Source organism: Callithrix jacchus, chromosome 13 (assembly GCF_049354715.1).
Source record: "Callithrix jacchus isolate 240 chromosome 13, calJac240_pri, whole genome shotgun sequence".
NCBI classification, from domain to species: domain Eukaryota; kingdom Metazoa; phylum Chordata; class Mammalia; order Primates; family Cebidae; genus Callithrix; species Callithrix jacchus.
This window is the reverse complement of record NC_133514.1, coordinates 97362336-97386804: the sequence shown is the minus strand read 5'-3', so window position 1 is coordinate 97386804 and position 24469 is coordinate 97362336. Positions and strand designations below refer to the sequence as shown.

The 24469-nt window shown below is 38.2% G+C and overlaps 1 protein-coding gene across 1 annotated transcript in view; it reads left to right on the top strand.

The window, feature by feature from the left end:
• The window catches only part of MBD2 (methyl-CpG binding domain protein 2), a 69667-nt gene that overhangs the window by 37756 nt on the left and 7442 nt on the right, over positions 1-24469 (top strand). The window contains exons 4-6 of the mRNA XM_002757252.7: positions 17650-17740; positions 19106-19283; positions 23628-23766. Of these exons, the coding sequence (XP_002757298.3) occupies positions 17650-17740; positions 19106-19283; positions 23628-23754 (396 nt within the window). The 3' untranslated portion in view covers positions 23755-23766. The remainder of the gene's footprint in view (positions 1-17649; positions 17741-19105; positions 19284-23627; positions 23767-24469) is intronic.

Sequence of the window (24469 nt, the reverse complement as noted above, 5' to 3'; positions counted from 1 at the left end):
GAAATATAATTAGTGTGAATATTTACATTTTTGATACATAGTAGGAAATTGGTTTCCAAAGGGTTATACCAAATTAAAAGACTTATCGAGAAGTTACATCCATTCCAGTTTCAGCTTACCTTCTATAGCAGCAATCCCCAACATTTTTGGCACCAGGGACTGGTTTCATGGAAGACAATGTTTCCATGGACCAGATGAAAGGGAGGGGGATGGTTTTGGGATGAAACCATTCCATCTCAGATCATCAGGCATTAGATTTGTATGAGGAGGGTGCAAACTAGATCCCTCACATGTGCAGATCACAATGGGGTTTGTGCTCCTGTGAGAATTTAATGCTACTGCTTATCAGACAGGAGGTAGAGCCGAGGCGGTCATGCTTTACCTTCTGCTGTGCCGCCCAGCTCCTAACAGGCTATGGATTGGTACCTATGTGTGGCCTGGGGGTTGAGGGCCACTTTTCTATAGCTTTGAGTATTATTAGTACTTGTTTTGGGGGGGCAGGTAATTCAGTAATTTAAAAGGGTATTTTATTTTAAATTTATATTTCAATATGTGTAAAATTAAATAGACTGAGGCATTTGTTTTAAAATTTGAAAATGAGAAACATTTAGATCATTTTTAACCAGAGAGTAGCTTTTGTATTATCCATCTGAACTGAACTTAAAGTTATCTCCTGGTGGCCAAAAGCTATTCCAACATCTGTACTCTGCAGATGCACTCCCTCCTTCCTTCTCAGAGCAGTTACCATTTACCTTCAGCCTGTCTCTAAACTGGCTTCTTCCTCAAAACATTTAAATATATTCAAATCCACCCTTCTTAAAACAAATTATACACCTTACCCCTTCTCCCCTTTTAGCATTTGTTCTCTTTCTTTTCTTGTTAAAGTCAAACTTCTTGGCATTGTGTGCATTTATGATCTGCTTTACCTCTGACTCAATGTTTATATCTCTGAAATAATAGCTTTTGTTCTCACTGAAACTGTTCTTATCAGGATTGCCAATGTTCCTTGTTAAACTGAATGGACAAGTTTCGGTCTATAAATTTCTTGCCCTGCTTTAACATTAAACAATGTGACTACCCCTCTTTCTGAAACATTAGCTTTCATTCTTTGACTCTACTTTCTTGGTTTTCCTCTATACTTTTCTATTTTCTCAATCTCCTTCTTAGGTTCTTCTGTCTCTATCTGTCTTTTAAAATGTCGAGGTTTCCCAGGGAATACTATGCATTCTTTTTTGTATGTAAACCCTCCAGGGGTGATTTCATTCATTCCCCTGGCGTCAGTTATCATCCATATGTTAATGATTTCCAAATTTATGTCTTCATCCTGAGCTTCAGTCATGTCTGTCAATTCACCTACTAACACTGTTCACTTGGAAGTCTCACCAGCACCTGTAATTTATCTCTTTATCTCTCTAAACTCCTTTATCATCCAATCAAATCTGCCTTTTATTAGATGTGCTTTATCTCAATGAAAAGACCACTGTCCACTTGGCTGCCTAAGCTGGAAACCCAAGCATTATCCTTGACTCTTCCTATCTTTCACTTCAAGCATCTAGTTAGCCAGCCAGTCCTATTGATCCTACCTCCTGAATGTTCACTTACTCCATTCTGATACTAGGTAACTATCATTCATTTCATCTCATCTCTCTCTCTCTGCTTCTTGTCTTTTTTTTTTTTTTTGGAGACAGCATCTTGCTTAGTCACTCAGGTTAGAGTGCAGTAGCACAATCACAGCTCACTGCAGCCTCAACCTCCTGGGCTCAAGTGATGCTCCCACCTCAGCCTCCTTAGTAGCTGGGACCACAGGCACATACCATCATGCCTGGCTAATTCTGTGTTTTTTATAGAGATGGAATTTCACTATGTTGCCCAGGCTGGTCTTGAACTCCTGGGCACAAGTGCTTCTTATCTTATTCCCTAACTTCACTCTTCATATTGCAGCCAGGTGTTCCGCTGGGATGATGGTCTAATGGTGTTAATAGTGTTATACTGCTAAAAACTCTTCAGTGCTTTCTGGTAGCTTTTAGGGTAAATTCAGAACACATTAACATGACTGACATAGCCCTTCATGATACGGCTTTTGCTTACCTCTCTGGCCTCACTTTGTTCTCTTATTCTGCATATGGAACATTTTTCAGGTTTTTGAATATATTCATCCCCTACCCCTGACCCTTGCATACCCCAGTCGAATTTCATGCTGTTTCCTTTCCTGCCTTCAGTTGCCTATTTCTTGTTCATCTCTCAAGTTACATCAAGAACTTAGATGTCACTTCTTCTGTTCAGAAAACTGATTTACCAAGTTTGGATTTAGAGACCATCCTTAGTGTTTCATCTTTCTTCTTTTCTGATCACACTGTATTGGGCTATTCATTGCTTTTTCACATTTCTCCATTATAGTGCTTACTATGTAAACTTGTTAAATTAGTGAATTAAATTATTCATTCATTAAAAATTATTTTTTGAGCCTTCACCTTGTACTTTTCTAAACAATGGGATACTGGAGTGAACAAGACAAAGTCCCTGCTCTCATGGAACTTTCCATCTAGTGTGATGATAGGAAGTAAGTCAGACAAATACATGTATATATAACGTATCATGTTGTGATAAGTACAATGAAAAAAAACACCAGAAGAATGACAGAGCATGTCGTCTTCAAAAGCAGAGAAGTATGGAGGGACATTCCAGACAGAAGTTTTAGCCTGTCAGTGGTATGTAGTATGAGGACTGACAGGGTTAGGAGATTATTAAAGAAACTCTTACAGGAAGTTAGGGCATAAATGATAAAGGTGTGTTTTATTCTGGTCATAAAAGAATTGACAAAATTTATTGACTTATCAGCTCTGCCTATATGAAGAATCTTAGAATAAAGTGACTGGGAGAATGATGTCACTGACAGAAATATGGACACACTAACGGGTAGCTCAGTATTTTTAAACAATAATAAAACATGAATTTGAATATTAGAAAATTTAGGCTCTTAAAGTCATTGTTGCATGTTCAGCTAGTAAAAGATGATAGGTTGGAGCCCAAGATAGTCTGGAGATATGGTCAGTCTTTATGGAGGGAAAAATTGTAATTGAAACATTATATGTGGATTTTTAAAAATTAAGGAATGAGGCTGGATGCAGTGGCTCAACACCTGTAATCCCAGCACTTTGGGAGGCTGAGGCAGGCAGATCTCTTGAGGCCAGGAGTTAGAAACCAACCTGGCTAACATGGTGAAAACACATCTCTACTAAAAATGCCAAAAATTAGCCATATGTGGTGGCACGTGCCTGTAGTCCCAACTTGGGAGGCTGAGGCATAAGAATTGCTTGAACCTAGGAGACAGTGTTTGTGGTGAGCTGAGATCAGGCCGCTGCACTCCAGAATGAGACCCTGTCTCAAAAGAAAAGAAAAGAAAAAATTTAAGGAATGCATAGGCTGTTAATTCATAGTTACCAATAATTATAATGTATTTTTCTAGTTCATTTTAAAAACATGACAACTGTCATGTAAAAGCATCTGTGAAATTTTTTTTCCTCTAAGTAACAGGAATACAGATGAAAAAAATCAAATAGTGTTTTTAAAAACGACTTCTCAAAACAGTAGTTTATTACTAGTTGTTTAAGTCTTCTAGGCTCTGCCAGAAACATTTATTCTTAATTCTTGTCATTTCTCTTTACAATTCTCTTCATATTTCGAATTAATTTACTTATTAAGCTCTTTGTTGATTTGAGTCATTATTTCTTTACTTTCCCCAAGGATAGGTGACTACATAGTTCTCTCTCTCTGCCATCATGCTCCCAACCTAGATGTATCGTAATTCTAGGTAAACAGGTTAAATAGTCAGGGTTTACATTAGTACGAATGAATTTTCTTCTGGGTAGGGTAAGTAATGCCCTGCCGTCACCACTCCTCTCTGTCATAATTCTAAGTTGTTTTTAATCATAATAACTGTATGTTAGGTTTTCTAATATAATTATAGTTAACCTTTTCTGATTTTAAAATTTCTGACACATGCCCATCAATGATACTTTCCTTATGCTGCTAGGATATAAATCTGTGGATCAGCAGGGGAGAGTTAATATTTTTGTAATATTAAGTGTTACAGTCCACAAATCTTATATATTCCTCCATTAAAGTTTTGTAGTTTTCAGTCTAATGATCTTATACATCTTTAATTGATTCTTAGATATTTTATGTTACTATAAATGGTATCATTTATAAAATTTTTATATTCTGATTATCTTTTGATAATATTAGAAATAAACTAATTTTTTATATTGACTCTGAATTTAATTACCTTTCTAAATTATTAAGTTGTCTGTGATTCTTTTGGACTTTGCATGTGAATAAACATGTGATCTGTCAATGAGATTTTTCTTTCTTTCCTAGCGATCTTTGATTATTTTTGTCCTTGTTTTATTTTACTGGTTAGAAATTCCAATACAATCTTGAGTAGAACTGACAATAACAGATACTCTAGTCTCATTCATGATACCAGGGAACATTTTTAACGTTTCTCCATTAAACATGATTCTTGCTGTAGGCTTTTTTGTAAATACTCTTTGTCAGATTAAGGAAATTTGCTTCTATTTCTATTTTACTAAGAATATTTCTCATGAATGAATATTAAATTATATCAAATTATTTTCTTCTACCTAGTTAAGCAATCAAATAATTTTTATTATTTATTCTGTTAATACAGTGTATCATATTGATCGGTTTATGTGATTCATTTCACTGCTTGATGTTTTTGAATGTCAAACAGATCTAGAATTCTTGGACTAAGCCTAGTGTGCCTGTAATGTATTATGATTTTTATCACTATTTAGAGTTGCTGTTACTAGGTTTAGGATGCTTTGCATTTATATTCATATTTGAAATTGACATGCATTTTTCTTTTCCTGTAATTTTCTTCTCAAGCTTTATTATCAAGGTTTTTCTGGCTTTGTAAAATGAGCTCAGAGATTATTCTTCTATTCTCTGGAAGAGTTTGTGTAAAATTAGTTCTTTTAAAAAACAAAAAAAAATTTCTTTTTGGAGTAATTAATTGGGAAGTCATCTCAGCCTAATTTTTTATGGAAAAATTTTAAATTATAGACTTAGGCCAGGCGTGGTGGCTTACACTTGTAATCCAAGCCCTTTGGAGGCCAAGGCGAGCTAATTTTTTTCTTTGTTTTTGAGACAGGGTCTTGCTCTGTCACTCAGGCTGGAGGTAATGGTGCGATCACAGCTCACTACAGATGTGCCCTCCTGGGCTTAAGTGAGCCTCCCACCTCAGCCTCTGGAGTAGTGGGGACTACAGGTGCACACTGCCATGCCTGACTAGTTTTTACAATTTTGCTGCTTTTTGTAGGGATAGGGTCTCCCTATGTTGCTCAGGCTTCAATTTTTAAAATAGGTACATGGAAGAATATTCATATTTTCTATTTTTTCTTTCTAGTTATCATGTGTTTTTCTAGGAATTTGTGCATTTTATAATTTTCAAATTTAGTGGCATGCGGTTGCTTATATATTTCTAGTAACATTTTTAATGTTTGTAATATCTATTGTGATATTCTTTTTTCTAATATTGGTAATATCCAAATGAAAAGTGGAATGAAGTATTGGGGAGATCTTTCCTAACAAGTTTTGAATTCAGTCTATATACGAGCTTTTCCTCCTTGAAATTCAAATCCAATTCTGTCAAATTTCTTTTTATAAGAAAACATTTCTTTATAGAAGATATTTCTTTATAATGGATTCTGCCTCGTCTTATTTGGCACTGTTGCCTTGAAGTAATCTTATAGTACTATTGGGATCTTTGTTTTTTTAACGCCTGTATTTGTTTGCTATTTCTTTGCACTTCCTTTTTATTTCCAGCTTTCTGAGTCTCTTTATTTTTCTGTCTCTTGCATAAAACATATAGTTGAGTTTTTAAAATTTGTTTAAAAATATGATCTGAAGGTCTTTTTTCTTAATTGGTGAGTTTAGCATTACATTTATTGTTATTATAGATATGTTTGGTCTTAATTCTATTGCTGTATTCATATACTGTTGTTAATATTTTGTCATTTTTTTGATATTTCTATTTTTGTTCTGTGGTCTGGGTTTTTCATTTGCATGTATACTTCTGATAATTTTGAGGATTTGTAACCTGATTTTAATTTTAGTAGCTGATTAATGTCATATTCCAAAGTGCATATGTACTCTATTTGTCAGTTTATTGGTATTAGAAAAGAAGAATGGCTGGGCGTGGTGGCTTATGCCTGTAATCCTAGCACTTGGGGAGACTGAGATGGGAGGATTGCTTGAGGCCATGAGTTTGAGGCCAGCCTGGAAGTAAAATGGGACTCCATCTTTACAGGAAAATTTTTAAAAAACTAGCTGGCACAGTGGTTTGGGCCTGTAGTCCCAGTTACTCAGGTGGCTGAGGCAGGAGGATTCCTTGAGCTCAGGAGTTCTAGGTTGCAGTGAGCTATGATCATGCCCACTGAATGCCTGACTCCTGCTTTGGCAACAAAGTGATACCCTGTTTCAAAAAAAAAAAATAAATAAAGTAAAGAAAAGAAAATAGTGTCTGTTAGTGTCCTACAAAAAGAGTAGAAATTAAGTTACACTACTGAAATTAGTTTTAAGAAAGCTTTTCTTAAGGGCATATCTTCTTATAAACAACGATTGATAACCCTTATCTGTTAGAGATCAAAGTTCCTGCAGTTGAGTGGATTTTGAAATCATCAATTCATTCATTCCACAGCATATGTTGCTGACTAACAGAAGCTATATAAAGAAGAAAGTCGAACATGTTCCCATCCTTATAAAACTTTGAGTCTAATAAGAAAAACCAACACTAAACAAATAATTCCAAGTATACTGACGTGTGATAAATATGTGAAAAGTATTGAAGGAGCAAATCTAAGTTCCTATATGAACTTATGTATCAATGAGAAAATGATTATAACTTTTTCTGTGGGAGGAGCACGTGAAAAATCTAGGCACCATGGATGATACTCATTCCATGGTCATCTTAGGATAATTGTACCTTTTTAGGCACTTGACAAGTACTGTATGCTCACTGTGTGTAAGTTAGAGAGTATTCATGGAAAAATTTAGACAACTACAGCAAATGGTTACTGCACCTCTCCATGAACGCTGAGACTTGCCCTTTGCTTTTTCATCCATCCTGTTTAGCCCGAATTATCTTTTGCTTTAACAAGAGATCATGTAGTTTACACAGCCACATGAAGGAAGCTTGTCCTTGGTTTATGCAATAATCTTCTTGTCATTTTGCAGCTCTTTCTTCTTAGGCCACCCTTACAAAATAAGAGGATAGCTCATACTTGATCTTTGATGTTTGCAGGCCATGGTATTTAAGATAAGTTGTTTTTGCCGACCATAACTAGACGATTCAGATACTATATGGGGTTGCCTTGAAGTAATCTTGTTTTTTTTTTTTGCTGACCATAACTAGACAATAACTGAATTGTCTAGTTATGGTCAGCAAAAAACAAAACAAAGATAAACTGCTTTGTTTTAAATATTGAAATAAAGCGATTTATAAACTGGACAGTGAATTTCTTCTTGGCAAGAAACACCATTCATCCATGTAGCCCCAACCCAGTGTCTTGTATATTTAACTTTTTGAGAGTGAATAGAAAGTACACACTTTCTAGATTTTGCTTTAATGGACAATTACGTGACAACAGTCTCTATTATTTAATTAGATTTAGTAAATGCCTTATGAAAGTGAATAAGATATTCATTGAATTTATGGATTCCTAACATTAGAAAAAAGTCTTAGTAATTTGATAAAAGATTTGTATTCTCGAAGAACTTTCTCCTTTTTTATTCCTGTTTTGATACCGAGAGAGATCTGACAGTTATTAGAATTTCCAGTTTACTAGTGAAAATATATGCAAAGAGATTAAGTGCCTTGCCCAAACGCATCTATTTAGTGTTTGAGCCAGGATTAAAGAGCATTTAGCTGCCAAACCAGTACTTTCTATCACCCTGTCCTCCCTCTACTTAGCCAGAAATGCATCCCACAAACATCTGAGTGCTAATTTTGTGTCTAGCATCTTGCTCTTGACAGATGTAGATTGCAAATAAAACTCTTAAAATGGTGAGATTTTTAAGGTAACTAAAGCATTAACACTTTTGTCCTCAGGTACTTTAAAAGTATATCACGTATCTTATGCATTTAAATTTTTTTCATTAGAAAAAAATGCTTATAGTCTAAATTTTTGACTGTTAATGTTAGACATTTTAATTTGTTGCTTAATGGTAGTAAAGAATATAGAAGCATACAGAGAACCATCATGAAATGTCCTCAGTCTCCTGACAGCAGGCTAATGTATCAGTGAAGTAGGACAGGGGAGGCTTGAGCTAGGCATTGGATTTGGTAATGAGGTTACTGTGACCTTGGGCAAGGTCGGTGTTAATATAAATAAGAGGGGCAGGAAAAGAATGAATAGGAGGAAAAGAATGAATAGAATGTGAGGAAATAAGATAGAAGATCTCTCCACTAGTGGGAAAGGAAGATAAAGATGGTTTGAGGTGGAAGCAGTGTGAATAAGAACATGTTTTAAGTTGTCAGTGTTTGAGTGCCTTTGTCACTTTAAAGGAAGAAGTCCCAGGAGAGGGAGGGAAAAATGAAAAATGTGAGAAGAGAAGTTGGGCAGATTGATGGGGCAAGGTCCAGAGGAGGTAGAAGATGTGATCAAGAGCACAGGGGGCAATAATCTTAGAAGGGCAGCAGCATTCTTATTTCTCTAAAATGAAAGGAGATTTGAAGTAGGAAAAATGAGGTTCACAGAGGCTCTAGACCTTGAGGCTTCGCACCTGGCTTTTCTAGTCATTCTGAGGTCGCTGCACAGGCTTCTTGGCTTGGGGGTTAATATACAGCTTATGGTGTCTAAAATAAACAATTAAAAACCAGGAGTTTTGATATGTAAGAGTTTTAGATGAACTTCCCTTAGTTTCATTGTTGAAATTCAGCATGTTTCTCTGACTAGTTTATTTTTGTTCTAATGGAGATTATAATTTCAAGAGGGAAGATACATTTTAAGGCAATGCATGAGGACTAAAATAAGTTTTAAGTTTTTGTGTGGCTTGGTTTGGTGAATTTTCTCTGTTTTTTATGTAATAATTACCCAGGCCTGCTGATGGCTACATGCTAATTTAATATGTTCCAAATAAATCCATCTGTTCTATTTTGCTACTGTACCTACATTTGAACACTTAAAGTTATTCTAAATGGAGCTGTGCCTTTCTCCATAGTCAGTGACAGATTCTCACGTGTGGGAACCCCGATCCTGTGGTAAATAAGAGAGCCTCTTCTAAAATCTCTATACACAGACACATTCTAGTTTACAGTTTGTGATATAAAATCTCATGTTTGGAACTCTACATCTTCCAATAGAAATTATATTATAAATGGCGCTAGTGTCCCAGACCCACCCATAAAAGACCATTTAATCTAATGTATATCTGAGTTATTAAAAATAATTACAACCACATTTCTAGCAGCAAATACGTTGACTAACAGCTTTCTGAGGTCTGAAACATTTCTCTTACTTGTGCTTTATCTTACTGTCCAGAATGCCTGGGCTTTCTACCACTCCTAGTTGTCTGACAATAAAAAAAAAGCACCCACCTCTTAGGCATTTAGATTGGTTCTTCTAAGGTCGTGAATGAGAAGCTGGGAGAGACACTGCTGAGAACGGAGAGAGCAGCTCACAGTGCTGGTGCATACTGGCCCTGCTTTCTGTTTCTGCTGTGATACCTGGGTGCCTGCCTTTATAAACCTCCTATATCCCTATCCTTTTTTTCATTCTCTGGACCACTGGTTCTCAACTAGACATGATTTTGCTTTCCCCATTTTCTCTTATTGCCCACTCATTCCCTACCTTCCCACCTGGGCACATTTGCTAATGTCCAGAGACAGTATTTGGTTGTCACAACTGGGGTGGTTCTACTGACATCTTGTGGATATAAACCAAGCAAGCTGATAATCATCTATCCCTAAATGTCAAGAATGCTGAGAAATTCTGCTCCAGATAGCTGCTACTTGTTAGGGTTGTTTTTACCTTTTTTGATTCATTGCAGCGTAGAAATATAGTCTGTGTTCCCTGATTCTCTCCCACCTTCTATTCTTGAAACAAGCTCACAGCTCTTTTGAGGTTTTTCTAAGGGCTTTACTATCATCACATCATGGAACTAGATGGACTAAAAATAACAAGAAAATTATAGTTTTAGGAATTCTTAATTAAAAGCTGTCCATGCTCTCCACTGGACTTTAAATAAAGCAGAATTCTGATCCTTCTCTAGGCTTCAGTCCTTTCCTCCCCATGATGGTTTCCTCATTCCCTGGTCTTCCAACCTTCCTTACCCACACTGTTCCATTGTGGAGAGCCTTGGCAGTCTGTTCATCCCAATGAGAAATGACAGGGATGAAAAATCCTTGCATTGTTTTAATGAGGATTTAAGGGAAAGTTCCTTTGTATTGCATAGATCCAGCCAGAACTGTTTTTTGTTGTTCTTCTTTTAAGAAAGTTTCAGGTTGAGATTACATGCCAGCATTTCCTTAAGTACTGCTGCATAGCACCGGGATCTCCTTTCTCTACTCTTCTTTCCTTCTTTCTACTGCTGCCCTGTACTTGCCACCAATGCCACCTTCTTGGGCATGTGACCTGTGCAGTTACACAGGACCTTGTGCTTACAACAGTGCCTCACTTAGAAGGAAGGGCCCATGCCTGGTTTAGTGTTCTGCTGCTACACCCTGAAAATTCTTAATATATTTTTAACAAGTCTCTCTCTTTTTTTTTTTTTTTTTTTTGAGTTGGAGTCTTACTCTGTCACCCAGGCTGGAGTGCAGTGGCACGATCTCGGCTCGCTGCAACCTCTGTCTGCTGGGTTCAAGCAGTTCTGCCTTAGTCTCCTGAGTAGCTGGAATTACAGGTGCCCACCACCACTCCCAGCTAATTTTTATATTTTTAATAGAGATGATGTTTCACCATGTTAGTCAGGCTGGTCTTGAACTCCTGATCCTGTGATCCGCCTGCCTCAGCCTCCCAAACTGCTGGCATTACAGGTGTGAGCCACTGCGCCCTGCTGAGGTCTCACATTTTAATTTTGTTCTGGGCCCAGTAAATTATACAGCCAGTACTGTTTACCAAAGTACTCCCAACCGACCTTAGGTCCAGGTGAGAGGCAATCTGGTTTGGAGGAGAGGAGGAAGAGGAAGAATTTAAAAATATTTATAGTAGCAAGAAGTCCTCAGCTGAAAGGGAAGAGAGGAAAGGGCAGATTCATATTCATGTGCTCAGACTCTTCATTTGCTAATACTTACCTTTCAGAATTGATTCTTTTTGCTTTTTTATGCTTACCAATTTTAACAAAATGAATAACTACTTATTAAATGCTATTGTATTATCAGCAGTGTGCTACAGGCCACAGGTGAAAAAATATAGTAAAATGATAGTTGCTATATACTGGGTGTGTTCAAGTGTTTATAAAACCTCCTCATTTAGTTCCCATAACCCTTTGAGACTGCTTATATTCTCCCATTCCATACAGTATGAAACTGAAATTTAGAGAGGTCAGTTGTCCAAGTTTATAAAGCTAGTGAAAAAGCAATTGGTTGGTCAGATTCTAAAGCTCAATCCCATTCATTTGCTAATACATTAGATATTCCTGTCCTGAGGGTTGACTATCAAGTTGAGGTCATGAGTATACATGGATAGTCATTCTCATTTTGTCTAGTGAATTTTTTTATAAACACAACAGAGACACATCAGTACTTTTCAAATTGAATATTATAATGATCGATGAAAATAATTCTAGGATATATGGTGTAGATGCTTTTCAATGTGGTCATGAGAAGTAGCTATTAGTATAATTAATCTGAAACAGGATTCTTACAGAAAAAGTTCAAAAGCCTTCAGTTATATATGCAAATCACACCCCTTTTACATTTTTTGAAATGCTTGTGACATTGTTAGTGTCACTTATCTGGAAGTGTATTCTTGGAGTAGGGAGGGTCTCCTTAATTTCTGTCCACCAAATAAAAATTTCATGTTCTATGTGATTGATATTTGCAAAATTGTGGTCTAAGAAAGCTAATTTGCAGATAACATATATTATATACCAATTCTTTATTTTTTATCATGTGAGCTACTTCTCATGACAATTTGATATCCCCATAAAACTCTATGCTGGTTTTAGTCTCATTATGTTACAAGCCTGTCTTCTTAATTCTGTGTAAGGAAGAGGCAGGCATCAGGCATAGATCACTTACAATTGATGACTTACACAGTATCTATTACTTAGCAGTTAAATGGATTAAGACCATCATTCTCAGCAAACTGACACAAGAACAGAAAATCAAACACTGCATGTTCTCACTCATAGGTGGGTGTTGAACAATGAGAACACATGGACATAGGGAGGGGAGCATCACACACTGGGGTCTGTTGGGGGGAAATAGGGAGGGACAGCAGTGGGTGGGGAGTTGGGGAGAGATAGCATGGGGAGAAATGCCAGATATAGGTGATGGGGAGGAAGGCAGCAAATCACACTGCTGTGTGTGTACCTATGCAACAATCTTGCATGTTCTTCACATGTACCCCAAAACCTAAAATGCAATAAAAAAAGAGTAATTTGATAGTTCCTTAAAATTCACGGATCTATTATCAACAGCCTTTGATGGCATGAGTAGGAGTGTCTGAGGCTTGTACTATATAACTTACCAAGAGCCAAACATGTGAACGCTCTTTCAGAGCTTTTGTTGTTACGGGAAGGACTGTTTAATCACACTGACCTGAGTTTCAATTCCAGCTGCACCACAGATTAATTGTGTAAGTTATTTACCTTCCCCCTGCTTCTGTTTCTTTATCTGTAAATGGGAGTAATATCTTCTCCAAAATGCTGCAGGAAAATTTAACTGAATTTCTGTACGTAAAGCACTTAGCACAATGCCAGGCCTATGTAAAGGTGTTGATGGCTAAGTGGTAGTTTTCCTTCTCCTCCTCCCCCTATTTCATTAAGACAGTAGGACTGGGCATGTTTTCACTAGGTAAAACAGAACATTGGATAAGCCCTTTTTTGATTTATACCTAAACTATTAGCTCTACTTTTTTTTTTTTTTTTGAGACGCCGTCTCGCTCTGTTGCCCAGGCTGGAGTGCAGTGGTGCAATCTCGGCTCATTGCAACCTCCGTCTCCTGGGTTTAAGCGATTCTCCTGCTTCAGCCTCCTGAATAGCTGGGATTACAGGTGCGTGCCACTATGCATGACTAATTTTTGTATTTTTAGTAGAGATGGTGTTTCACCATGTTTGTCATGCTGGTCTCGAACTCCTGATCGTGTGATCTGCCCTCCTTGGCCCCCCAAAGTGCTGGGATTACAAGTGTGAGCCACTGTGCCTGGCCAGCTCTACTTTAAAATAAACTTCAACTTATCTTCTCCTGCAATTAGATAATAGAAAGGCAAATGTCTTCTTCCTGTTGTCTGCAAGGAAGAGAATAGAATACTTTTTAAATCCCTAGGCATAATTAAGAATAAAACTTGGAGATCTTGGTGGTCACTACATCCCCCACTACATACACATTACCATTCTTTCAACACACTTGCCTAATGAAGACTGTATGTATGAAGATATAAAACTGACTTCAGTTTGGGAGTTAGTTTTTCTCATACCGTGAACTTCATCAGTCTTTCTCATACCTTGAACCTGCATCAGAATCACCTAAGGTATTTGTAAAAAAAAATTAAATTAGCTCTCTAATACCAGATCTTTTGAATAGAATCTCTGGGGATGAGACCTTGGAATATATATTTAAAATAAGCCACCTCGGTTATTGTTCTGTATAAGATTTTAGAAACGCTGACCTGCACACTCTCACCTCCTTGTCTGTACGATTTCCTGGATTGGAATAGTCGTTTCTCTTCTACATGCCTCTAGAATTTCTTATGCAATTTTCAAAGGCTACCTCTTCCGGGAAGCCTTTCCAGATACTCCCAAATTGAGGTTAATTTTCTATCTTCCTTATTGCAGTCAGCCTTGTAGAGTTTTGCTTGTTTTCCGCCAGACAGCTCCTGGAGGGCAGCAGTTGCCAATTATCCTACCAAGCACCTCTAGTGCCAGAAAAACACGTGGCATATCATCGGCATTCAAAGAGTGTTTGTTGAATATTGTTGATCCTCAAATTGCCTTTTCCTAGCAAACCATCTCTTTTGTTCTTCACTAAAGAGTAGAGATCTCTTCAGAGTAATATTAATAAGCTCAGGGTGATGGAAGTAAATAGTAATAAACATTATCAGCCTCAGTTCCCAGAGCATCAGAATAGGGATTGGTGTCTCTGAATGGTGGCAAAGAGTTGTTTGTGATCCCTGTTTCTTTCTTATCCTCTTTGGATATTCTTCATAAGGAAAGTTGAACAAATCCCTCCAAACCCAAGTTAAATATATAACAATTGCGAAAAGAAAATGCTATCGTGGGTTTGTTTTACTTTCAGTAAACAGATTTGATCACTGATCTCACTAAAGCAGCAGTTTTTGTAATACACCTTCATGTTTGTTCTCCGGGACAGTAAGTGGGGTAAAGTCCATGCAGCTGTGCTTCCATTGACGCCCTGGATGTACTTACTAGGAGAACTGTGAAGAGAAAAGGTGTAGAGATGAACTCCAGTGACTACTAGGATAGTTTCTCCAGAGATGCTCTGCACTGTCACTTATATTTTAGGTACTTTGGTGGTTTTAAGTGACTTTTAATTCCACCTTATGTTTCTCCTTCAATCAGCTGATTTCCTGGATAGGGCATTGCCCAGACTGTTGGTGTTATAAGGTGATACGCATGTGGAGCTAGCCAATATTGTAATATACTGGAAGGTGACAAAGAGAACAAGATATTAGATGAACTCAGAGGGTCTGGTTAGTGAGGACTAGAGGGAGATGTAGTAACTAAGGGCGATAGCACATTTGGGGAGTTTCTCCAAATAGTAAATCACTGTTCCATATACATTAGTCTATTTATTGGTTATTTGGCCTCACACCAGGCAGCAAGATTAAGCTGAGAAAACCACTAGATTTGGCAGGGGAAATCAGATTTTCAGTGAGTAGGTTAGGATTTATGACAGCGGTAGTGCTTATGAAGTGTGGTGCAAAGACTAGGTAGCCGTCATAGAGGGGGACTCCTTACAAATATTTTGAATACTTTGAATATTGCTCATCTTTGAGTATTACTGTCTTTGGACTTCTAATGGTTGAGAAAGTAATAGAGTCGGTAGACCTCCAAGTGAACAGAATTGCGTAGGATAAACCTACTCACCTAAGTGAGTAGATGAGGAAATTTTTAATTTTTAAACTTAGGCAGAGGAAGACCTTTTCCTCCCCATGTCGCTCCAAAGCACTGAGGGCTATAAAGTGGCCAAAGGTAATGAGAGAAGATCATGGAATTTGGTGGGAGGAGCTGACTGACTATTAGAGTACATTTAGTGCAAGTTGGCTAGAAAGTGGGTGGGGTAATAAAGCTGCAGTAGGCTTGAGAAAGGGCGATAGTGCATATTGGACCATGAGGAACAGGCTTGGAAAGAAAAGAAAATGGTCGTTATATAAGCTGGATAAAGTCTTAGTGTATTAAAACCCAGAGAATACAGTCCCAGCACCCAAAGAAGTTGCTTGTGCTGAGCCTTCGTTGTCAGACTCCCCTCCATCCCAGTCTCTGGCAACCATTCCTATAGCTTTTCCTTTTCAGGGTGTCATAGAAGTGGAGTCACACACAGTGGGAAAGACTGACTTCTTTCACTTAGCATAATGCCTGTTGCATGTACATTTAAAATCAAAGAATCCTTGCCCTTGTCCCCCACCCAAACAAATAAAACAGGGAAGAATCTGAGAAGATGGATATATAGAGAGGTGACTTAGAAACATACTGAGATGTAAACAGACATTTACTTCCTGAGGACTGTTTCATTTTTCAGTGAAATTAGGTGAGCTTCTTAGCTTTAAGTAAGTGGTGGAAAGGGTGGAGAGGAAGTGACCTTGACCACTTAAGAGTTTTCTTAATATATTTATTTCCTTGTATTGTTGACCTGTTTATATTGACAACATGTGCTACTGATAATGTGATTAGCAGGGAAGGAGACATAAGGAGATGTTACCATATACCAAAGGCCTTCAGAGGAGAGTAAAGCATTCTGTTGCAAGGTTACTCTTGGTGCTAGCATTTAGCTTATTACAAATTCAGCATATTGCTCTTCTGACATAAACAGAATTACACTACTGTATCTTCTCATTTGTCTGGAGGACAATTATCTGATACTTTACATATATCCAGAAGGCAGAATACAAGCCCCAAATGCCCTCAGAGTGGCCACAGTTTGCTAAAAGCAAATGCAGTAAATCTTGTGCCTAGTATATAAGGGATACTTTATACATATTACCTTGTTTAACTCCCATAGTAATCTTTTGTGATAGCCATTGTTGCCACATTTATAGAAGAGGAAATAAATGGAAGCTTCTGAAGAGGTTATAGACCTTGTCCACAGTCATCTAGCTAGAGAGAAAGAGGGTTGCAGCTGGGATTTCAGCATGGGTTTGTGTGGCCCCAAATCCTCACGCTGAGTGCAGTTGCTCCCATTTTCAGTCATTTCCACAAATATTTTTTCAATACTAACTATGTGACAGGCCCTGGCATCCAGGATTAAAGACAGTTGTACAGAGTCCTATAGAATTCCTTAATCTGTTTTTTTTTTTGGCTGCAGTAAATATGAAGCAGACTAGAAAAGAGATGAGGCTAGAGGACAGTGACATTGTCTCCCTTAATGACTGTCACCTCTGGAGGGTGAGCACAGCACCTAGTAGGAGCTCAATAAATATTTGTTGAATGGATGAGTGATATTAGTGAAAAGTGATAACTAACGAGGAGAGAGAACCAAGTAGGAAAAAGATATAAAATGAAAACCGTAACTGTCTTGGACCATTTAGTGTTTGAATAAGCAAAAACCTCGGTAGCCCCCAGGCTGTGAAGAACCTCTCAGTGTGCTCACTGATGCCCATAATGATGTCTCGGGGCCAGTAAGTGACCGTGGTGACCCGGGCCCTATGCAGCAGGGAGGGAATCGCTCATGAATGTGACATCCAATTGAAAAATAAAGAAGGCATCTAAAACATTTTAGAAAACTTTTAATTAAAAATGGTCTTTTCTCCCTTAATGTGTGCGAAAGGGCTAAACTTCCTTGTCTTGGAAAAATCAGATATTGGAGTAGCTCTTTTTCTAATGATATTGGATAAAGGGGGATAATACATCATATAATTTGTTTTCTTTTCCCTAATAAGTTGTAGCATTAAAATTTCATGCCAGATGAATCTTTAAAAAATTCAAATTATATTCTTTGGAAGATACCCTATAAAAAACTATATATAGTATACAGCATATAACCATCTATAGTACTGTAACAAGTGAATAGTTTACATAAAACAATCTTTTTTGAGCAGTGTCATCTGAGAGGATTATGATGTGTTGAAATAATTCATGTTTGGAATATCATTTAGCTTTTTATAAGGAAAAAATGAGGAAATTATAGGAAATGATCGAAATGATTTAAATTTCATTATTCAACAGCATCGATGCGCTACTTTCTTGTTTCAAGAATGTATCTATTAACAGTGATATTTTGCTTTACAGCTTTTCTGGGAGAAGAGGCTACAAGGACTTAGTGCATCAGATGTAACAGAACAAATTATAAAAACCATGGAACTACCCAAAGGTCTTCAAGGTATTATCGAAGTTCAGTTGAGCAGACATTTATTAAGTACCTACTGCATGCCAGGCACTTTGTCAGCTGCTGTGGCTTCAGCAATGACTGACAGGAGGTTTTTGTTTTGGAAGGTCATATGCCTTGCTGGATGATGTACCTCTTGTGTTTTTGTAAACCCAGGCAGAATGTACATGAAAAATTTTATGTTGCAGGGATGTTTCAGTGTAGTATATTATCTTAGAGTTTTCTCTGTGTAAAAATTTTGGCTTTAGGTTAGGTTCATCATAGACGTCAACTCATGCTGCTTTTAGTGCTAGATGCAGATGAGTAACAGAATTTCTTAAGCTTCCTGCTTATAGCAGCATCTGGGCCTACCACCTGCTCTTTCTCTCATCCTCTTACCAAAAGGATAACTAACAGCTCTCCTTCTGCCCCTCCCTCCACAAACTGGTTCTCTAAGTAGCAGTGGGAACAGATGCACTTTGGTCCAGCAACAGTAGCTAGTGAGATCTGGGGTGCAAAACTCAGTGGCTAGTCTACCTTTCATATTATATGAGAACTCCAAGTTCTAGAGAAGCATTGTTTTTCAAGTATTAAAACTTTGCCATCTAAAGCTTGATACATTGTGGATTGCTCAAAAATCCTCATGATTCATGGTTAGATTATTGCCTTATCCTTTTATTTCTTGGAAATGTTGGCCTTAACTAGTTAAACTGGTTTAGGACTTTAAGGATTACATTTAAATGTGACCATGGTGCCGGTATCTTACAGGTAATCAAGGTGTGCGGTTATGAATTCTCTGGTTTCAGATATTTTGTTAGGTTTTTGAAAAAAGCTGTTAAAGCCACAGGTACAGCTTGCACTGCCTTTTTCTTTGAAGTCCTGAGACAAAGAAGATAACTGTCGAGATATTGCTGGAAATTCATGTTAAAAGCCACAAGAAGAAACTATACCACTGCTCTAGGAATACATTAGAAGGGATGCTTGAGTATACTCGCTTCACAAGGTCTCACCTCGTTAAAATAATTAACATTGCTTGAGGAAATATAGCCAACTTTGAAAAAGTTTAGTACCTTGGAAAATGACATTTTAAAGTTTAGTAAAGTATTATTAAAATGCTCAGCTATGAGATGACAGCAAGAATGAGATTTCTTTTTAAGAAAGAAAATGCTCAGCTATTTTGTTACTATTTCTGTAATATGAATTACTTGGTGTATCATAGCTATTAAGTAGATATGATATTATCCTTTGCTGCTTTATCGTATGTCAGTTTTACATATGTGATCCCAAATGACTATAAAAATATCAGTTGGTTTAGGTCACATAAAGTTTGCTCAGCACATTGAGACATTTCCTTTAACTAGTACTTATTTCTCATTGCAGGAGTTGGTCCAGGTAGCAACGATGAGACCCTTTTATCTGCTGTTGCCAGTGCTTTGCACACAAGCTCTGCGCCAATCACAGGGCAAGTCTCCGCTGCTGTGGAAAAGAACCCCGCTGTTTGGCTTAACACATCTCAACCCCTCTGCAAAGCTTTTATCGTCACAGATGAAGACATTAGGTAATGCAGTTTAACATGACTTTTAAAACTTGGGTTTTTACATTCAGGTATTTTTTATATTGTTCATTAGGTTCAGTGGCATGTCCTGTAAGTGATATATCACCCAGAAAGTGTTACTTTTTTTTTTTAACAGAGTTTTTCAGAAACTGATGGAAGTTGAAAAAAGACAATCATAACAAGCACATGCTTGAAGGAGGTATAAATGCTGCATGCCAGGGCTATCGTCATGGTCATGTCCAAAGGACAAGTACCAGATCAGTTCTATTCCCTATGCATCATTTTTGCAGTGTCCTTTGCAATTTGGGATTCTTACTTTCTACTGTAAAGAACCTCTTTCTGCCAGGCACAGTGGCTCATGCCTATAATCCTAGCACTTTGGGAGGATCGCTTGAGCCCAGTCGTTTGAGACCAGCCTGGGCAACATAGTGAAACCCCATCTTCACAAAAAATTTTTAAAAACTAGCCAGGCATGGTAGTGTGTAACTGTAGTCCTAGTTACTTGGGAGACTGAGAGAGGAGGACTGCTTGAGCATGGGAGGTCGAGGCTACAGTGAGCTATGGTCACATCACTGCACTCCAGCCATGGCGACAGAGCTAGATCCTGTTTCAGAAAAATTAAAATAAAATAAAGAACTCCTTTCACTCAGTCATTCCTTTTCTGATTGCTTCCTTCATTAGTTTGTCTGGAAACCAATCTCTCTTTAAATCACATGACGGTGGTGATGTTTTTAAGCTCACTTGTTACACAGTAGAGCAAGAAGACTAACAAGTAAGAAAGAAGAAGCCACAGGTAAAGCAGTTAAAACAGAGCCAGGAATGAGACAAGACACAAATTATGTCTACTGACATCTTTCAGTCTTTCTAAGGCTGGCTCACAAGTTAGGGTTCAGCAGCACATGGTAAAAGGAAAACATCCAGCTCAGATTGATAGAATCCAGAAAGTAGAAGCAAACCGTTGCACAGGAAAAGCAAAATCACTCCAGTTAGTAAGAACACAGAGCAATTCTTAGATGGATTTTGTGACCTCAATATCATCGTGTTATGGTGATACTGTAGTATATTGCATTTCCTTTAAAAATATGACCTTGTATATACATCACTATTTCTGTCCTCTGAATGTAAGTTTTATTGGAGTATTATTCCTAGAAAAAACCAGCAGATGGCACTTGTGAATCATCTAATTTTAAAATGCTTTATATTTGTATTTATTTTTAAATCCATACAAAGTTGACATGAAAATATTTTTAAATAGATAAGTCTAGCTAGCTTTATAATGGGAAAGCCCTCCTTGGGTTTTAATTATTTTGTAAAGATAAAAAGTGGTGCAGAGTTGTATTCATATGCGGGGATTCTACCAGGTCCTTACGGGTGTTGACAGAGGTTCTCTGAGTTATATCACAGGAGTGTTGATGGCTTCAACATCAGATCTTTTGATAGTTGAGGAAACTATTTCAAAACCTATTCTGGATGATTTCCTTTTCGGGCAAATTTGTCTAACAAATTGCTCATTTGATTTAATTGTCATGATAGAAATTTGGAAGCAAATCCTCCTCCTTATTAAATTAGTACTGTTCAAAATAAATTACTGCAAATGGAACTGTTACTCTTTATCTAATTGTGTATCCAATATTCTGTCTACATTAAGCCTCTGATTGAAGAGCCCAGCAAGATATATCTCAAGTATTTTTGGCATGTTTGATAATATTTGCATTGATGGGTACTTTCATTTTCTAATACTTTGTAACAGATTCTTACAAACTTTGCAGCTTGAAACAACAGCCATTTATTAGCTTGAAGATCAGTGGGATCAGAAGTCTGGGCCTGGTGTGACTGGGTTCTGTGTTTGGGTCTTACATGTGTTGCTGGACTGTGTTCCCTTCTGAAGCTTAGGGTTCTCTTTCAAGCTCATATGGTGGTTGCAGAATTCATGCCTTGTGTTTTAGGGCTGAGGCCCCTGTTCTCTTGTTGGCTGTGGGATGGTGGCTGTCTCAGCTCCTGGAAGCTGCCCCGCAGTTCCTTGTCTCATTGCTCTTCAATGTACCCCTTCGTGCTTCCTTCAGGAAGAGCCCAGCTCCACTAAGGGGCCCTAATAGGTCAGGCTCACTACAATAATCTCTTGATTGACTCAAAATCGGTTGATTTGTAACCTGAGAGAATTATATAAGGAGTGCATGGGGGTGGTGGTGGGGAAGGGGGACTGTTGGGGATCATCTTAGAATTCTGCCTACAGCAATGGGCAAATGATTAAATTTCAGCTTTCACAAATGTGGAAAGTAATGCTCAAGATAGAAGAAATCAATGGCAAATGTTAAAGTTTAAGATAAAAATTCTCCATCAAAATTACTGCACATTGTGCCATTTGTTCCATTTTCCCCGTCTTCCTAATGAGGTTTCTCGAGGACAGCTGTGCAGATTCTTGTACTCTGTTATTAGTGAGAGACTGCCAGTGAAACTGGTGTGTCATTTGTCATAAACTTCGAGTCACTGACCCAGAGGTGAGACTAACCGTATAAGAAATAAACAAGGCCGGGCACGGTGGCTCACGCCTGTAATCCCAGCACTTTGGGAGGCTGAGGCGGGTGGATCACAAGGTCAAGAGATCGAGACCATCCTGGTCAACATGGTGAAACCTAGTCTCAACTAAAAATACAAAAAATTAGCTGGGCATGGTGGTGCATGCCTGTAATCCCAGCTACTCAGGAGGCTGAGGCAGGAGAATTGCCTGAACCCAGGTGGCGGAGGTTGCAGTGAGCCAAGATTGTATCATTGCACTCCAGCCTGGGTAACAAGAGTGAAACTCTGTCTCAATAAAATAAATAAATAAACAAACAAACAAATGTGTTCTACTTGACCCTGCCCCATTACATGAAAATCTGTTAAACTCCAGTTTCTTTTAATATCACAGAGGCTATAGAGCTAAGACTAACCCAATGACAGCTTCTCTTTTTGAAAATTCATTTAGTAAGTGGAAGTCTATACCTTTTAATTCTTTGTTTCAGAGTTTAATAAAGATATCCAACATTTCTGTGGGATGTAGTACATATATGTCACCTTCACTACCTTGGACATAGTCTTATTTGGTCAAAGGGGTGTGGTCTTGAGTAGACTGAATATAACTTGGCAACTGGTTGAGCCCCTGTGGAGTGAATACTCAGGGACCCTTAGTGCAGTCTTCCATAGCATTGCTCCTCTACCCCTCCGCTGCCCCAGGTTTGGGAAGTGCTGCAATCTGTCTTCCTCAATTATTGGTAGAGAGGGTTACTTTTATTTTTCAGTAGAACTCAGTATATTCCTTGTTGCATCTTCATCTCCCTCTCTGCATATTTCCTTATCTTCTTGTCTCAGGAGGTTTGTCCTGTTTTCTATTCTGCTGACCCTCCCTCCTCTGTTTTGCTCTGTTCTTGTTCTCATTGGAACCTTTACCTACCAGTCTTCTCTCCTCTTGTCTTTCTTCAACCGTTGCCTCTCTGCTTGGTTCTGGATGTCAGTTTCTATTTATCCTGCTTTGCTAGCTAGACACGTTTTAGGAATTTCTCTCTTACCCTCTGGGGGAGCTACTTGGGTTTTTTTTTCTTACTTTATTAAGATTAAGCATATATGGATAGCCTTTTTTCCTGTGCTTTGCTCTTCATCTGATGGTTCAGAGCTTTCTTAATGACTTGGAGTTATTAGCCATCACTTTTGGGGTTCCTTTGTAATCACCGAAACACAGATTACAAAGAGAACATGAGAACACGTGTTCTTAAGCAACTCACTCTCTCAGTTGAAGAGAAGCTTTTCAGTCTCTGTCCTCCATGTGCAGGTTCATGTGATCTTGGCTCCTTCATGGTGACCTGTTGCCTACAGACCTGGGAACCCAGGAGAGAACTCTCTTCTAACTAACCTAGCCACAGAATGTCAGTCAAATCCCAGCTTATCATGTCTCTGCTTCCTCCATCTTTCTCAGTGCTTCCATGAACAAGTCACTTTTCCTTCATTATTTATGCTCCCTCCATCTTTTATTCCTACGTCTAAGTTATTTCTAATTGTCTTTATATGAAAAAGCCCAAATCTTGACACAGTTGACATTTTCAAAGTTGAAGGAAAGGTTACTGACGTCAGTCTGCTCTTTCTAGAATTTCATGTGTGATGAGGGATAGCTGCCTGTGTGAACATTCCTCTTTTTGGCAAGGCTTATTGGTGAGATTTGATTTGTGCATAGAAGCAACCTCTGCAGAATCTGAAAAGGCAGTGTATTCTTCTGAGGAATTTAATGATTTTGAAGTAAGGATGAACTTCTATAGCAGCTTCATATTGTTTTTACTTGCCAAATTCTCAGTGCCTTTTAATTCTGTTTTTAAAAAGGAAACAGGAAGAGCGAGTACAGCAAGTACGCAAAAAATTGGAAGAAGCACTGATGGCAGACATCTTGTCTCGAGCTGCTGATACAGAAGAGATGGATATTGAAATGGACAGTGGAGATGAAGCCTAAGAATATGATCAGGTAAACCGACACCAGTGAGAGTAACTTGAAACTTAGATGTTATGTTTTCTTGGCCGGGCACAGTGGCTCCTGCCTGTAATCCCAGCACTTCGGGTGGCTGAGGCAGGCGATTGAGCTCAGTAGTTCGAGACCAGCTTGAGCAACGTGGCAAAACCCCATCTCTACTCAAAATACAAAAAATAACTGGGTGTGGTGTCATGTGCCTGTGGTCCCAGCTATTCAGGAGGCTGAGGTGGGAGAATCACTTGAGTCTGGGAGGCAGAAGTTGCAGTGAGCCAAAATCGTGCCACTGTTCTCCAACCTGGGTAATAGAGTGAGACCCCATCTCAGAAAAAAAAAAAAAAAGGTGTCATATTTTCCTGTTGTTTTCCCTTTATATGCTCCTCAGCAGTGAATGATAAAGCTACTCCTCTGTTCCGGTCATGCATGTGCTGTTGTTTGATTCTTCTCGCTGGATTTAAGGAGCAGTTATTGCATCCATTTGTTCTCATTCTGGGAGGACACTGGCACCCCTGCAGTCACTTGCAAGGGATCTAGTCTCCTTTATTAAAGCCAGGTGGAAAACCTCTAAGGTGTCCCTAGAGGAGAGCAGCAGCAGCAGAAAAAGCAGACTTTGTCAGGTAGGGAGGAATAGCCCCGGGAGAGGAAGGTGGCTGTCATCTCCATCACAGGAGCCTCCTGGGACATACTGCTTCCTCTTTAA